Source organism: Amphiura filiformis, chromosome 12 (assembly GCF_039555335.1).
Source record: "Amphiura filiformis chromosome 12, Afil_fr2py, whole genome shotgun sequence".
In the NCBI taxonomy this organism is placed as follows: domain Eukaryota; kingdom Metazoa; phylum Echinodermata; class Ophiuroidea; order Amphilepidida; family Amphiuridae; genus Amphiura; species Amphiura filiformis.
The window spans coordinates 62,453,856-62,470,500 of record NC_092639.1 but is presented as its reverse complement, the minus strand read 5'-3'; the positions used below and the strand labels follow the sequence as shown (position 1 = coordinate 62,470,500).

At 39.2% G+C, this 16,645-nt stretch overlaps 1 protein-coding gene across 1 annotated transcript in view; it reads left to right on the top strand.

Moving 5' to 3' along the window:
* Positions 1-16,645, top strand: part of LOC140166992 (speract receptor-like) — a 73,877-nt gene that overhangs the window by 6,478 nt on the left and 50,754 nt on the right. Inside the window, 2 exon segments of the mRNA XM_072190472.1 lie at positions 6,120-6,242; positions 11,533-11,716. Coding sequence (XP_072046573.1) covers positions 6,120-6,242; positions 11,533-11,716 — 307 coding nt within the window.

The following is a 16,645-nucleotide window of genomic DNA, read 5'->3' as shown; positions in this document are numbered from 1 at the left end:
AAAACAGTATAGGATATTCCGGTGTGAACTAACACTGGGTTGCAATATTAAGGTATCATCTTAGGGCCGGACAAGCGTGAAAAGGAGGAGGAAGTAGGGCTACATGAGGTTATGCACGAACAACAGGAGTGAATGCACCGAATACACAGTGAATTTTAAAAAAGCAAGCAAAAACAAGCTTTGTGTGGGTAATAGTGCATGGTACTACATGTTGTACAAACCTTCTACATGTAGATCAAAAGGCATGTGCCTGAAACTCCAGACTTTCTACATGTAGGATGGCCCGAATGATGTGCTGTATAAATTCAGATTAGCCCAGTGCAAAAGCTTTAGTAATCAATTTAGTAAAAAATGGACAAGTGACATAGTTGGTAAATTAAGTGAACAGGATGCACAAATGGACTTTTACTGGGCAAGTACTAAAATTCTGCATACATGTAGAAACAACCGGTGAGCAAAATGCACATGAATAATATAGAGCTATCTATAGTAAAAATAAAGAGTGGAATTTGGAAGATTTTGAAATTGTTGAAGTATTCGCGCAACATGCGTCTGTGTCTGTGTCTGGTGCAACCTGGCTGGCTAAATAGCAGGTGCACAGTTGTCCCACACTCTAACCGGCAATAATAGAGTGTTTTGGGATGGTCCGGTATATACAGTGGGGTGTTATATCCGGATGGGGAAAAAAGCCCGGGAATGAGGGACCCCTGGTCTGTTGTGTCTGGAACCCAATGGTACTTCCCAAGAAATTGTGTAATGAGGCCTGTTACAGAATTCCATGTTGCAAAATCTCCTCGGGTAGGAAGTTGAATTTTGCACATGCTCAGGAACGCTATTGGGGTGGGTTACTAGCGGGAGATACATGTACATGTACTGCAGTGGAGGAAAAATGAAAAGGTCATTTTAAAATAATGCAGTGTTTAGCCTGCCGATTATCTGTCTCCCAATGGTGCTCAGAAATGAAATGCTGTGGTAAATTGGTAGATATGGTCCCACTACCTGTATCTGACCGTGGCTATGTGAGCCTGTGTAATACACTTTTATGTGGTGTGGTGGACAGTGTTTCATATTTTTGTGTCTGAGAGCGTGTTATGTGTATAAGAGTGCTCTAGGTATTGTGTTGGTGAATACTTCTCAATTTAATGATATAAAATCTGTTCCAGTCCTAAGTCAGGAAATGGGTGCAATTGTGCTATGGCTCTGATAAAACTGTGTGGCTCACCGATTTGTAAGCTTAACAATAGAGTGGTATTTGATGGTCCAGTGCGGAAGGAGGAACAAAGTGCAAATTGTTCACTTTTGTTTTAGGAATATTATTGTAATTTAGATGGGGAAGAAATAATTTCAAAATTCAAAGTCTTAACACAGACTATTATACATGTGGGCTAGTGGCCTACAACTTACATGTACAGTTTATTACAAAATAGGAGTCTACTTGGCACCCAAATAGAGTGCTACTTTTGACTTCTGGTCGATACCGAAATTACGCTCTGGATACGGATAAATTCATAGAGTGACACTGGAAATCGCAAAGAACTTTCTCGTGGAGAATTTTAAGTCGACTACTGATCAACAACCAAAACTTTCTCAAATGTTTCGGGCAGAGTCAAGATGCTGTAAACAGTGAAGATAACTTTTAGCAGTTAACAACTGCTCGGCTACATTGGGTGACATTAAATCTCGCATATCTAAATTGTTCCAGATTTATCTTTGGAAATTTTAGTCTGATATTCACTTGAACAGTAAATCTGCAATAAAAAGCCACAGTTATGATCCGTATCAGACAAGGCGACTAGACAAGTCAGTCTTTCAAGTCTGATCAAAATTATGAGCGGTGGTGATTGGTGAACATCTTGATGGAGTTGAAGCAGAAATTGCAGTGTACAACCTGAAGACTGAAAAATCGCGAGACTTCAGAGCAACGAGGTATATCAAAACATCATTGGTCGGCCGCTGGACGTCATTTTCTGGAAGACAGAAAAGGAAGAAAACCATTTTAAAATAGGAGCTAGTTGGCTTCTTGTAAATTTTACTATAGGAGCTAGTTGGCTTCTTCTTGTACAATGTAAATTTCACTGTGAAACTCATTTCTAAATGGTACTGGTAAAAATTAATCGAGTGATAATTTACAAACCTTAATTACCAAAAATCATGTTTCAAACCATTTAATTGAATAAATTTTACACTGTCACTGAGTGATAGCATACTCAAAATTAATCCAATTATTTCTATTTTCGAACATGCAGAAATTATATCCAAATATTTGTGGAAGTTTGGCATGTTTACAATTCAAGTTCATGATGTCAACTTACCACCAGTGTTTACATTTGTCAAGGCGATCCCTGCGATGTTCACGTTCTGTACCAATGATTGACAGTAAAAGTTTTGGCAACACTGTACATGAATGAGTGCAGAGAGGAAAGTTATCTGCACTGTTTTTGTCGAGTAAAAATGTCAGTTTCACTGACAGAATCAAATTTTCTGGAATCCTTTACAGGTCATTCAGTGTCTGAAGTTTATACACATGACAGTTTCGATTCATTTTAATCAAATCTTTCCAGCTAAATTAGAGGTTAGAAGACGGCTTTCTCAACACTCACCCTTCGAAAGTTTACCATGTTTACATTTTATAGAATTTTATCAATTTTGTTCAGGAGTGTTTCTAGGTTGTATTTTGGCTCGTTTTTATAGATTTACTGAAAGTTTTAAAGTTTACATCTTTTCTAAATTCTAATTATAGATGATTGTTTTTATTAAGTTCAAACAAGTTCATCTTTGCTATGTGTTTATGATGGCTAGGAAAGGTCGTCAGTTTGCAATAGATGCAGTTTGACAAAATTGGCAAGGAACATTTTGCGTAAAACAAAATTTGGGGGATTCCCCGGTGACCTTCGAACTTTTCGGATGTAAACAAAAAGTTTTTCGACATGTCAAAACAACAAAACATGTTCGTGGAAATTTTCCAATTTTGGACAAACCAAATTTAAGGTAAAATGTGTTGAAATATAATTGTATGTGTAGTTAAGATGAATAGGTAGCATGTATTGTTCTGGAGGGAAGTCTGAGGCGATGTGCCAGTGGTTAAATTTGGTAGTTAAAGCAAGGTTGTGAGCTGACCAAATTGGGTTTGTTTAGTAAGCTTAAAATTGGAGCATACGTGTTTATGGCATGGGAATGGCAATGCAAGGTTTCGTTTAGTGACAATACATGCTATCATTCAAATTAAGCACAGAGTATCCGCATGAAAAGGGATTTTTCTTTTATAGATCCTATGTGTGGAGAATGTGTTGGAAGTAGTTTAGTGTTTTTACAGTCCCAGTTTACAGTACCCCTAGTTCCCATTTCGGGGACGAAATGTTTTTGTTCGTTGGGGGTAGTGTAACGCGGTGGCTATTTACCTTTTATTAATTCGTGGCTTTACCTATCTGGGAGTGAGAGGAGCTAGAATAGGCCCTCTATTGATGCAATTCAGCAAGGATAATCAGAGGTCGGGAGGCGTGGTTTATTATTATATCTTTGACCCCGATTGGTCACGGTCAAGGTCACATGTAACTTCTGACCAATCAGGGCTTTATGCAAATGGTCCAAAAACTGGACGCAAACTGGACGCAAACTGGACGCTTTCTGGACTCGTCCTGAAGACTTGATCGAGACCAGTTGTGTTTCTCAGTTGTTTTTGGTATTTATAAAAAGGACAGGTCTGATTTTCAGGGGTTAGTAAACAATTGCAGGTATGTGATTAATTCGGGTGGCCGAATGGGTCGGCCCAAAAGACCCGACGGGAGGGAGGGTAATTTCTTTTTGCTATTTTACTAATTTCGTTGCTGAATTGCATTGGGAGTGCGCACGAGAACAGACTGCTAGCACCAGGCAGATGGGGAAAGGTGGAGTCGGGAACATGTCTACGATCCAAAATTACATCTCTAATTTAGGCCTTGTTTAAGTTGTTTATTCGGAGTGATACTTTTCTTAGGATTCTGTTAGTATAAAAACCTTTGGGCGTTTATTGCACGGAAATGCTAGTCGGCATAGAAGTGACACTATAGCGCTACTTAGAAAAGGGTTTGGGCTAAATACGCTACCTGGCGTAAGGTCCTTCAAATTCTCAAGCTTAGTAGACATGTCAACCCACGCACCTTCCCTCTATATTGTCAGTTGTCACTCCCCCATGAGTATTAACATTGTTTTGATATACATGATAGGAATTTCACTTAGTCCTGAACCTCAGTAATTAAGGTGTTATTAAACATGTAAAGACAAGACGAAGACTATGTAAGCTTAAGCCCTGGCCTAGGCTAATGCTAGGCTTTTAAAATCATGATTGCTGATATGGTCCCTAAAAGTCTGTAGGTGTAACAGCACATTACGCACTACCTAATTGTGTGTTTGGACATCTGTGCATAGACTGCTACAGTCTATGATTTGTCACATTCAGGTCCCTTTATTTTATAAATGTCAGGTTTTTGGCATTGGCCGAGGCATAAAAAGCCTATTGAATATTTTGGATACCCTTTTATATGTGTACAGCTTCGTCTGGTCTTTGTAACTAATTTCAAAAGATCTTCAAATATTGATAGGAAATATCAAAGTGGTTCCATAACTGGAGAACCTTTTCAAATCACATGTATGTTCTCTGGTAGTGAATTGTATGCTGAAAGTGAGAAAAGAACCTCATACTCATGGTAAATGTAAGGACACAAAAATCATGTCTCTCTTGTCATATTTCTTTATTAATAAACACAGCTTTTCTTACAATCAATTATTACAGAAAGCTTAACATTTCATTCAATGAGCTTAAAATCATAAGCTAGTGTTAGGGAAAGAAATTTCTTGGATTACAGGCCTATTGGTAGTTATTCATGCTCGGTGGATCACGACTACATTATAAATAATGAGCATGTTAATTTCAATTCATATTTGCTGTCCAAATAATTGCTCGTGCATGTAATGTCAGTAGTAGAGATTTCTCATCCATTTCTTTGATAATACTCCAAACTTGGTAACTGGTCAGTTAGGCTTTCCCTCGTGTCGTTTTGTATCTTTCAGTGACCCCAGCCCTTCGCTCCGTCACAATATTGCAGTTGGAGTTTACAAATCTGGATTTTCATTCCTTGTATTTATAAAAAACATAACAAGGTACAAACATATCATAAAAACTCAATTTTGAGAAAGAAACAATGGCTAGAGTACACAGCCGCGTTAAGGGATCTGGAATGAGCGTTTTAAGCGTTTCGACAGTATTTTTGTGGGACATGAGAACACATCAGACATCGAATTGCATTCTGAATACGCAGAATGTCTTTCTGATATCAAATAATTTTCATTTTTTTTAATTCACGTTATCATGGTTATAATACAAATTTTATGACAAATGATTAAAATTTGATATATTTCACATTTTTGATATATAACAGTCCTCGAAGTTAATTTTACAAATCTAATGATATATTCTTAAAGTGTATGTAGCTGGGAGGAAAAGCCGACGATCAATTGAAAATTTTGACCTTTCATATTGAAGATACGGATTTTTTTCCCAAAAAGACTTAATTGTTTTTTGTGTGTTTTGGGAAAAAAACTAAATTTCCTTCAACATGTTGTTCAAGGGACTGTGGATTTACCCGATGTTCACGTAATGTAAGGTAGAAAAACGAGAACTGTCGCATTCTTCTGTGAGCTTCGATCAAAATGCAAAATGTGACCACTTTAAACTTCAACGGCCATTATTTCAATGTTCATTTTCTCGGTAAAATGACGATTTAGGTACCATAATTCAATAAATACAGCATCTAGTATTATGCTCATCGTAAAAAACAAGGTCGAATCAAGAAACCGTTTTCTCACTTTTTTTAATATTTAGGTCCATTTCAGATTCCAAGCATCATTTTGTGCAGATAAGCGTTTGTGGATTTTAAAAAGTTCATTTTGATGCCTTATATGGTCAATATCTAAAAAATAGGGCCAATATAAAAAAAACGGTTTTGAGAAATAAAAAAAGGCCTGAGCTTCTATCTAATTTATATTTCTATCTTATATTAGCTAGAATTATTAGCCTCATATTAAATGCCATGCAGCTTATATTCCCTCATTTACGGTATGAGTTTTAACTTTTCATTTCACAGTACTGCGATGACGTTAAGGTATCTGACAAGTCAAAGTATCCGATGTATGTGCGAATTAACCCGACGCCGTTGTCCTACCTTAATAGCCTCATGGTAGCCTTGGAAGTATTCGAATGGGACGAGGTAGGTCACTTAAGGGTATACGATGTATTGTTGGTCGAAGCAGCAACAAAAATGTACCAGTAGTTCACAGCATCTTGCGAATGGTAGTGAGCTCTAGCAAAAATTGCATTGCTCAATAATTTATTCATAGCGAGCCGGTGTAATAAAAACCATATATCACAGATATACTTTTGTAGGTCCTGTGGTTCTTGAGTTATGTTGTAAAGAGGGCTGAACAACACTTTTGTAAAACGTACACAACTCATTTAACAACAATAAATTAAGCAAGTTTTCAAAGTAGGGGAGAGCGGGGAGTGTTCGCCCTATTTTTTTCTGACCAGCCTAGCGATGTCAATTTTAAGGTTAGGGATGACCTGATTAGCCCATGTGAAAGCCCTATGTCTTAGCTATATACGACCACAATCCCAGAACTATAGGCCTTACAATAGCAACAGGATAGAGCAAACAAAAAGTTTTGCAAAGTGGCGAACTTGCCCCATATTGGGGCAGGTTCGCCCATATGGTGGGGTAAGTTCACCCTAATCACAAATAAAAATTCCTTTAAAAAAGGAATGGGGCGCCCAAATTATGTGAGCTTGGACGTGATATGGTGAATTCCATGGCATGGTGTTTAGATTTGGTCCCGGGGATTTGGTATCATAATGATTTTTTCTAGGGAAGAGTAGAAGATGATCAAATGCAAGACAAATGTGTTTGATTGGGGAAGGTGTATCACAGGACCGTTTTGGATGAAATAAATTGAATTGGAATGAAGCTGTCGTGTCAATTTGCGATGTGGGGTGGGGAGTTCAATTTTGGGGCATATTGTAGTGATGATATTGCTTTGGATATTGAATATTGTTGAATTTCGTTATGCAGGGGGGTATATGATGGATAGTATAGAAGAGGATCTACCCCTATGTTGACCAAAAGAAAAGTTTTTATGAATGTATAACGTCTGTGATCCCGGGTCTGTGATACATATACATCATAACGTCTGTGATACATATACATCATCTACTTGCTAATACACTGAAAATCTAATAGAGATGAAGGATAAAAGACAATTACAGAACATTCATTCTTCAAAAGTAGCTATATGGGTATACAATGTTTACAAGATAAGAACGTTAATGTTTTGTACATGAACGTAACATCTTTGATACATAGTTGTTAACACACTGAAAATCTGACTAGAGATTTACAATTTGATGATATCCAAAAGAATACTTACTAACTTAGCATTGAAGAATTAAAATAATTACAGAACTTTCATTTGTTAACATACACGTAGCAATGATTAACAATGTTGAAAATACAAACGTAACGTTTTGTTCATAAACATAACATCCTCGACACATCTAGGATCCGCATAATTTGTTGATTAATGTCATAAACAGTCACAAAAGATTTATGGTCTGATCATTTTATCATTTTAAGGGGACCCGATATTGCATTTGGAAGAACCAGGCTTTTCAATTACTATCAAAACTGCTGGGTACCAAACTTTTTGATACAGCTTGTATAGTAATTTGTTCTAATTTCCATGCAAAAGGAGCCAGTTGTTTCATCCTTAAAACAAATAGGCTACACCATAATAATATTTCCAATTACCATGCAGATAGATAAGACCTTGGTAAGATAAGCGTGTTAATTGTTATGTCACTATCACTATCTTGATCTTGATAAGATGCCTGACTTTGAAACTTTGGGTACAAAAACTCATACTCTGCAAGTTAGGTCAAATTTTGCACTATGATTGTTTATTTGAGCTTATTGGACTATGCCATTCAGATTAGGCTATTGTAATCCATAGTGTTGGTCACCGTCTATCGGGTTCTAAGAGGCGGTAAACTGGTTACAAAGGTCAAAGTGGTTACAAAGGTCAAAGGTCTCGATTTATTTGGTGTTTTTACAAATCCATTAATTTTGTCTTTTAAACAAAGAATATACGCACACCATTTTATCCTGTGCATAACAGAAAACAATAATAAAATAAAATCCAAGCATATTGTGGATTTATTTCTGAGCAAGGGCATAATTTTAGCAAAATAGCACAACAATTGCGGAGTAAATCTAGTAAGACTGAAATTAGAAGCTACTCACAAGTACATGCCAATATTGTGGGACGCCTCCGTAGAGGCGCCCCAAAAGGTTTAACCATTGCGTAACAATAACAAATTAAATGCAAACATTTAGCAAGAGTATACAGGGCATTCATTCTCTTCTGGGGGATCACTAAATTCATTGCAGGGGTCGGGTCAGGGTAAAACGTAGGGGTCCAAAGTGAGCTTAAACGTATCATGTTTACAGCTTCAGGGGGATTATGGATTAGGACATAAACGGTGGTATGAGTAATACTGATACCACATAACTTAAAAAAACATGCTTTTCAGTAGTTTTACCTTGTTTAATGGTATAATAATCAATATTTTGCATAACACGCTGATGGGGCAGGTCCGCCCTGCAGTTTGGGGTAAGTCCGCCCGGGGAAGATATAGGGCGAACATGCCCCATCCTCAAAGGGCGAACGTGCCCTTGTGCACATTTTTGTATTTTCTTCTAGGTATGCAAAATGCAAATCAAATAAGGAGTTTATAACTACATTAAATCTTCAACAAATCCCATATGTTCCAAATACAGATTTCCATTAGAACCATCTGCATTTATGTATCAATGATAAAACAACATTATTAATGCAAGAAAAAATTACGTTTTGGTGTAATTTTTTTGTTTTGGCTGCAGTTCGATGAACACGGCCCTATATGTCGCGTAGCTAATATGAGAAGTTTATAATGACCTATGTCACCTAATTTTGCCATCACCAAATTCCCCGATAGCCGTAGTGCTGAGAAACAAGGGGTGGGCGAACCTGCCCCTAGGGCGAACACTCCCCGCTCTCCCCTATATGATTTGTAGAATGAACTTTTGCAAAACACTCAATAATAGATTGATTCAGATAATGCTTCAACCAACAATACCTCGTATACCCTTAAGTTGAATTATTTAAACAATGAATCTTCGCGAGTTTGATGTAAGGCTTCAAGTACTTGATATTACTTCCATCGGCGTTGTTATATTAGGATCTTTGGTTATATTTGTGTTTGAATGTCGAACTTAGTGGGCCTTATTCAAACTCTTGCACGCCACGGGGAGATGAGAGTAAGCGGAGGGGTAACAACGCGGGGCACTAGCTTATAACTGAATTGGTTGCGTCGCCAGCGTACGGATATATACCGCACATCAACGAATGTTAATATACCCCAGCGAAAAAAACCGCGCGATTCGAAACTGCCGCTGCGACCTCCAATATAGCCTTGTTCAAGGCCCTCTAAGTTTCCTCCCTCATGCATGACCAGCACTTTCAAGAATCCTAGTTTCTAATCGGCATTGCTTTTGGGGCTCGCCAAGTCCATGATATGAGGGCACAGACTGCGGCTACATATAATTATGCGTAAGTTGAACGATCGAACTCCGACGGTTCGAACTCGGTGTTTTAAATAAACGCATTAAAATGGTGTAAACCTTGCAAACTTCGCGTGAAATGAACCCGATGTGTATTTTTTAAGCAACTGAAAATTTTCGTGTGGTGCGCGAGCAGATATCCCAGTAAAAATTTGGCCGGAATAATGCGCACTATATGCCTACAGTTTGTCCACTCTGAAGTACAAAGTGACAAAGTGCGCGTATACAGCGCGTTAACAGTGTGTAGTGCTGCGTCTCTGCAAGTATGCGTGCCTTCAAAGTCGGCACAATGTGTGCGTCCGCGTTGGTACTTTGTACTTCAGAGTAGACTGACTATATGGCAAATTGTTGTCATTGCCCCCCCCGACAAAAGTTCAGACACGCCAATGCTTGGCTCTGTCATCAACCAACTGCTCGTTCACATGCAGTGCTGAAAATGATCACCGCAGTTAATTAAAGGAATTTAAAAGCCCGGTTAAAATGGCTGAAGTGTGCATTTCTCTTTCCTTGGCGTTTGGGCCCGGGGGTGCCACTCATATACCATTGCATGTTGTCATCACTGACCAGACACTTTTATTTTTCACCCAAAACACTGACATGCCCAAGGGCTGAAAGGTAACCCTTACCACTGACCTGCTAAGAAAAAAGGATACCCAAATCACTGACCACAGCCATGGTGCAAACAAAGGTACCCATATCACTGACCTTACATGTCCCAATGACCCTTTTCACTGACGAAGGTAGAAAGCAATATTTACCTAGTGTATTTCCAATCCCTTTACATACAATTTCTGTTATAATATGAAATAGCCTGGAATATCATCCTTAACACAAAATTGTGGTCATACACAACAAACAAGCTGCAATCATTTCATTAATTGGTATCCAATTAGTACAAGTACATCCTGGGAAGATCATACACCAACAGGTTATTTGTAGTGGAAAAGTTTTATTTCCTATTCTTGGCAATAAATACATGAACCATATTAAATTCATGATGTATAATCCATGATCCGCGCTAAGCTCTGAAATCTGAAATATAAAGCACTTTTTTTCCCCGTTTAACTTCGGTTTTGCGCGGGTGACAAACAGCGATGGCAAATGTCACTTCACGATTTCCAAAAGGCATGGTTCCTGTCATATCTGGTTCAGCAGTCAAACGTATGTCGTAATCCATTCCGATTACACAGTATCTGTACCTTGTACAAAATTCGTAGTCTCTACGCCCGTCTCTACGCAGCCCGCTCGGCAGCATGCACAAACATCACCGAGTTTTAATCATGGTACAAGACCGGGCACAAGACTAATATATTACACTTACAGACCCGGAAGTAAGAAGTTGTTTACAATCAGGAACGAAAACAGCGGCTGACGTCAAATGCTGGACTTTGATTTTCATGAACCCAAAACGCCGACATATCTATTGTAAAAAAGGTACCTTTTTTTCCAGAAAACACCAAAATTGAGACCCTTTTCGCGTCCCGCGCGGGACGTGGCCTATGCTTAAAAAGATACCCTTTTACCGCGAAATTTTGGTCGGTGATGACTTCATTGACGGTTCAACTGGCACCCCCGGGCGTTTGGGGCAGACGTACCCTAGAATTACACTTGTTGTGTGGGGAGGGATAGCAATTCCTTCCGTCCGCGCAACGAGTATATTTTATCGTCCCAGTAGGCCTACTATATTATGCCGGCATAGCCATTTATAAACCTGGGTACATGAGAGACAACACGATAACACTACCGCCGGGGCTCGAACCTGCAACCCTCCAATTATGATTCATGCAGAGCTATAATGCTATGCCACCGTATAACTATAACCACTATAATCTCGTTTTGGATGCAGATCTCGCTTGTAACTAAAAACCATTCAAAGTGGGAGGCACTCGATTTGGAATTTAAGAAAGAGGCGAACAATCGAAATATCACTATTCTCCATCAAGAGATGTTTCCTCCTGGATTTCATCCTGACCAAACGGAACCAAACCCGTTCAAACCCATCCTAAGACGTACAAAGACAACAACAAGAAGTAAGTCATAGACCTATGTTTAAGCCATAATGCATACCTAGCCAAGTGTATGGGCGGCCGTGAGGGCCAAAAGGGTCTCAAAACTACACAAGGGTCTCAAAAGTACAATAAGGTCTTTTAAACAAAGAATATACGCACACCATTTTATCCTGTGCATAACAGAAAACAATAATAAAATAAAATCCAAGCATATTGTGGATTTATTTCTGAGCAAGGGCATAATTTTAGCAAAATAGCACAACAATTGCGGAGTAAATCTAGTAAGACTGAAATTAGAAGCTACTCACAAGTACATGCCAATATTGTGGGACGCCTCCGTAGAGGGCGCCCCAAAAAGGTTTAACCATTGCGTAACAATAACAAATTAAATGCAAACATTTAGCAAGAGTATACAGGGCATTCATTCTCTTCTGGGGAATCACTAAATTCATTGCAGGGGTCGGGTCAGGGTAAAACGTAGGGGTCCAAAGTGAGCTTAAACGTATCATGTTTACAACTTCAGGGGGATTATGGATTAGGACATAAACGGTGGTATGAGTAATACTGATACCACATAACTTAAAAAAACATGCTTTTCAGTAGTTTTACCTTGTTTAATGGTATAATAATCAATATTTTGCATAACACGCTGATGGGGCAGGTCCGCCCTGCAGTTTGGTGTAAGTTCGCCCGGGGAAGATATAGGGCGAACATGCCCCATCCTCAAAGGGCGAACGTGCCCCTTGTGCACATTTTTGTATTTTCTTCTAGGTATGCAAAATGCAAATCAAATAAGGAGTTTATAACTACATTAAATCTTCAACAAATCCCATATGTTCCAAATACAGATTTCCATTAGAACCATCTGCATTTATGTATCAATGATAAAACAACATTATTAATGCAAGAAAAATTACGTTTTGGTGTAATTTTTTTTGTTTTGGCTGCAGTTCGATGAACACGGCCCTATATGTCGCGTAGCTAATATGAGAAGTTTATAATGACCTATGTCACCTAATTTTGCCATCACCAAATTCCCCGATAGCCGTAGTGCTGAGAAACAAGGGGTGGGCGAACCTGCCCCTAGGGCGAACACTCCCCGCTCTCCCCTATATGATTTGTAGAATGAACTTTTGCAAAACACTCAATAATAGATTGATTCAGATAATGCTTCAACCAACAATACCTCGTATACCCTTAAGTTGAATTATTTAAACAATGAATCTTCGCGAGTTTGATGTAAGGCTTCAAGTACTTGATATTACTTCCATCGGCGTTGTTATATTAGGATCTTTGGTTATATTTGTGTTTGAATGTCGAACTTAGTGGGCCTTATTCAAACTCTTGCACGCCACGGGGAGATGAGAGTAAGCGGAGGGGTAACAACGCGGGGCACTAGCTTATAACTGAATTGGTTGCGTCGCCAGCGTACGGATATATACCGCACATCAACGAATGTTAATATACCCCAGCGAAAAAACCGCGCGATTCGAAACTGCCGCTGCGACCTCCAATATAGCCTTGTTCAAGGCCCTCTAAGTTTCCTCCCTCATGCATGACCAGCACTTTCAAGAATCCTAGTTTCTAATCGGCATTGCTTTTGGGGCTCGCCAAGTCCATGATATGAGGGCACAGACTGCGGCTACATATAATTATGCGTAAGTTGAACGATCGAACTCCGACGGTTCGAACTCGGTGTTTTAAATAAACGCATTAAAATGGTGTAAACCTTGCAAACTTCGCGTGAAATGAACCCGATGTGTATTTTTTTAAGCAACTGAAAATTTTCGTGTGGTGCGCGAGCAGATATCCCAGTAAAAATTTGGCCGGAATAATGCGCACTATATGCCTACAGTTTGTCCACTCTGAAGTACAAAGTGACAAAGTGCGCGTATACAGCGCGTTAACAGTGTGTAGTGCTGCGTCTCTGCAAGTATGCGTGCCTTCAAAGTCGGCACAATGTGTGCGTCCGCGTTGGTACTTTGTACTTCAGAGTAGACTGACTATATGGCAAATTGTTGTCATTGCCCCCCCCGACAAAAAGTTCAGACACGCCAATGCTTGGCTCTGTCATCAACCAACTGCTCGTTCACATGCAGTGCTGAAAATGATCACCGCAGTTAATTAAAGGAATTTAAAAAGCCCGGTTAAAATGGCTGAAGTGTGCATTTCTCTTTCCTTGGCGTTTGGGCCCGGGGGTGCCACTCATATACCATTGCATGTTGTCATCACTGACCAGACACTTTTATTTTTCACCCAAAACACTGACATGCCCAAGGGCTGAAAGGTAACCCTTACCACTGACCTGCTATGAAAAAAGGATACCCAAATCACTGACCACAGCCATGGTGCAAACAAAGGTACCCATATCACTGACCTTACATGTCCCAATGACCCTTTTCACTGACGAAGGTAGAAAGCAATATTTACCTAGTGTATTTCCAATCCCTTTACATACAATTTCTGTTATAATATGAAATAGCCTGGATATCATCCTTAACACAAAATTGTGGTCATACACAACAAACAAGCTGCAATCATTTCATTAATTGGTATCCAATTAGTACAAGTACATCCTGGGAAGATCATACACCAACAGGTTATTTGTAGTGGAAAAGTTTTATTTCCTATTCTTGGCAATAAATACATGAACCATATTAAATTCACAATACTTTTGCATGATGTATAATCCATGATCCGCGCTAAGCTCTGAAATCTGAAATATAAAGCAATTTTTCCCCCGTTTAACTTCGGTTTTGCGCGGGTGACAAACAGCGATGGCAAATGTCACTTCACGATTTCCAAAAGGCATGGTTCCTGTCATATCTGGTTCAGCAGTCAAACGTATGTCGTAATCCATTCCGATTACACAGTATCTGTACCTTGTACAAAATTCGTAGTCTCTACGCCCGTCTCTACGCAGCCCGCTCGGCAGCATGCACAAACATCACCGAGTTTTAATCATGGTACAAGACCGGGCACAAGACTAATATATTACACTTACAGACCCGGAAGTAAGAAGTTGTTTACAATCAGGAACGAAAACAGCGGCTGACGTCAAATGCTGGACTTTGATTTTTCATGAACCCAAAACGCCGACATATCTATTGTAAAAAAAGGTACCCTTTTTTCCAGAAAACACCAAAATTGAGACCCTTTTCGCGTCCCGCGCGGGACGTGGCCTATGCTTAAAAAGATACCCTTTTACCGCGAAATTTTGGTCGGTGATGACTTCATTGACGGTTCAACTGGCACCCCCGGGCGTTTGGGGCAGACGTACCCTAGAATTACACTTGTTGTGTGGGGAGGGATAGCAATTCCTTCCGTCCGCGCAACGAGTATATTTTATCGTCCCAGTAGGCCTACTATATTATGCCGGCATAGCCATTTATAAACCTGGGTACATGAGAGACAACACGATAACACTACCGCCGGGGCTCGAACCTGCAACCCTCCAATTATGATTCATGCAGAGCTATAATGCTATGCCACCGTATAACTATAACCACTATAATCTCGTTTTGGATGCAGATCTCGCTTGTAACTAAAAACCATTCAAAGTGGGAGGCACTCGATTTGGAATTTAAGAAAGAGGCGAACAATCGAAATATCACTATTCTCCATCAAGAGATGTTTCCTCCTGGATTTCATCCTGACCAAACGGAACCAAACCCGTTCAAACCCATCCTAAGACGTACAAAGACAACAACAAGAAGTAAGTCATAGACCTATGTTTAAGCCATAATGCATACCTAGCCAAGTGTATGGGCGGCCGTGAGGGCCAAAAGGGTCTCAAAACTACACAAGGGTCTCAAAAGTACAATAAGGTCTCAAAAACACACAAAGGTCTCAGAAATAAACATACAGTAATGTCTCAATAGCACAATAGGTCTCAAAAACAGAGAAAGGTCTCAGAAACAAACACACAACAATGTCTCAATAGTATAATAAGGTCTCAGAAACAGGGAAAGGTCTCAAATACAGAGAGGTCTCAAAAACAGAGAAAGGTCTCAAATACAGAGAAAGGTCTCAAAAACAGAGAAAGGTCTCAAAAACAGAGAAAGGTCTCAAAAACAGAGAAAGGTCTCAAATACAGAACGTTATGGTCTCAAAAACACGTTATGGTCTCAAAAACACGTTATGGTCTCAAAAACACGTTATGGTCTCAAAACACGTTATGGTCTCAAAAACACGTTATGGTCTCAAAAACACGTTATGGTCTCAAAACACGTTATGGTCTCAAAAACACGTTATGGTCTCAAAAACACATTATGGTCTCAAAAACACGTTATGGTCTCAAAAACACGTTATGGTCTCAAAAACACGTTATGGTCTCAAAACACGTTATGGTCTCAAAAACACGTTATGGTCTCAAAAACACATTATGGTCTCAAAAACACGTTATGGTCTCAAAAACACGTTATGGTCTCAAAAATACGTCAAGGTCTCAAACCAGGTATTACAACCGACCGTTATATGTGCAGTACCACATGCAGTACTATACTGCACACATCAGAAGGCGAAACTACACATTCCGTCACGCACTTCCACATGAGGAACTACATATCCCAACTTGCATTTGGACATGCGGTGATGCAGGTTGGGATGTGCAGTTCCGCATGGGGAACTGCAATATTTTTGGTGTATTTCCGCATGGGGAATTTCGGTATAGGCCTATGGATGGGTCATTTTGTTTTCAAAATTTTCTTAATTTCTTTTGGAAAATAGACCAACTTTGCATCACTGCAGCCAAAATGTTTCTCATATTGCTTGCGGTTGTAAGTTGTAAAAACTAAGACAATTTGTGTTAGACAATTTGTGTTAGATTTGGCCAAAACTTGTGTCCAAATTTCTTACAAAATTACAAGTTGGACTTAAAAAGTCTTATCATATAATGCGATTGAAAAGAAATTTTGCATATTTGAACACGTTCCTAACGTTTTCTTACAC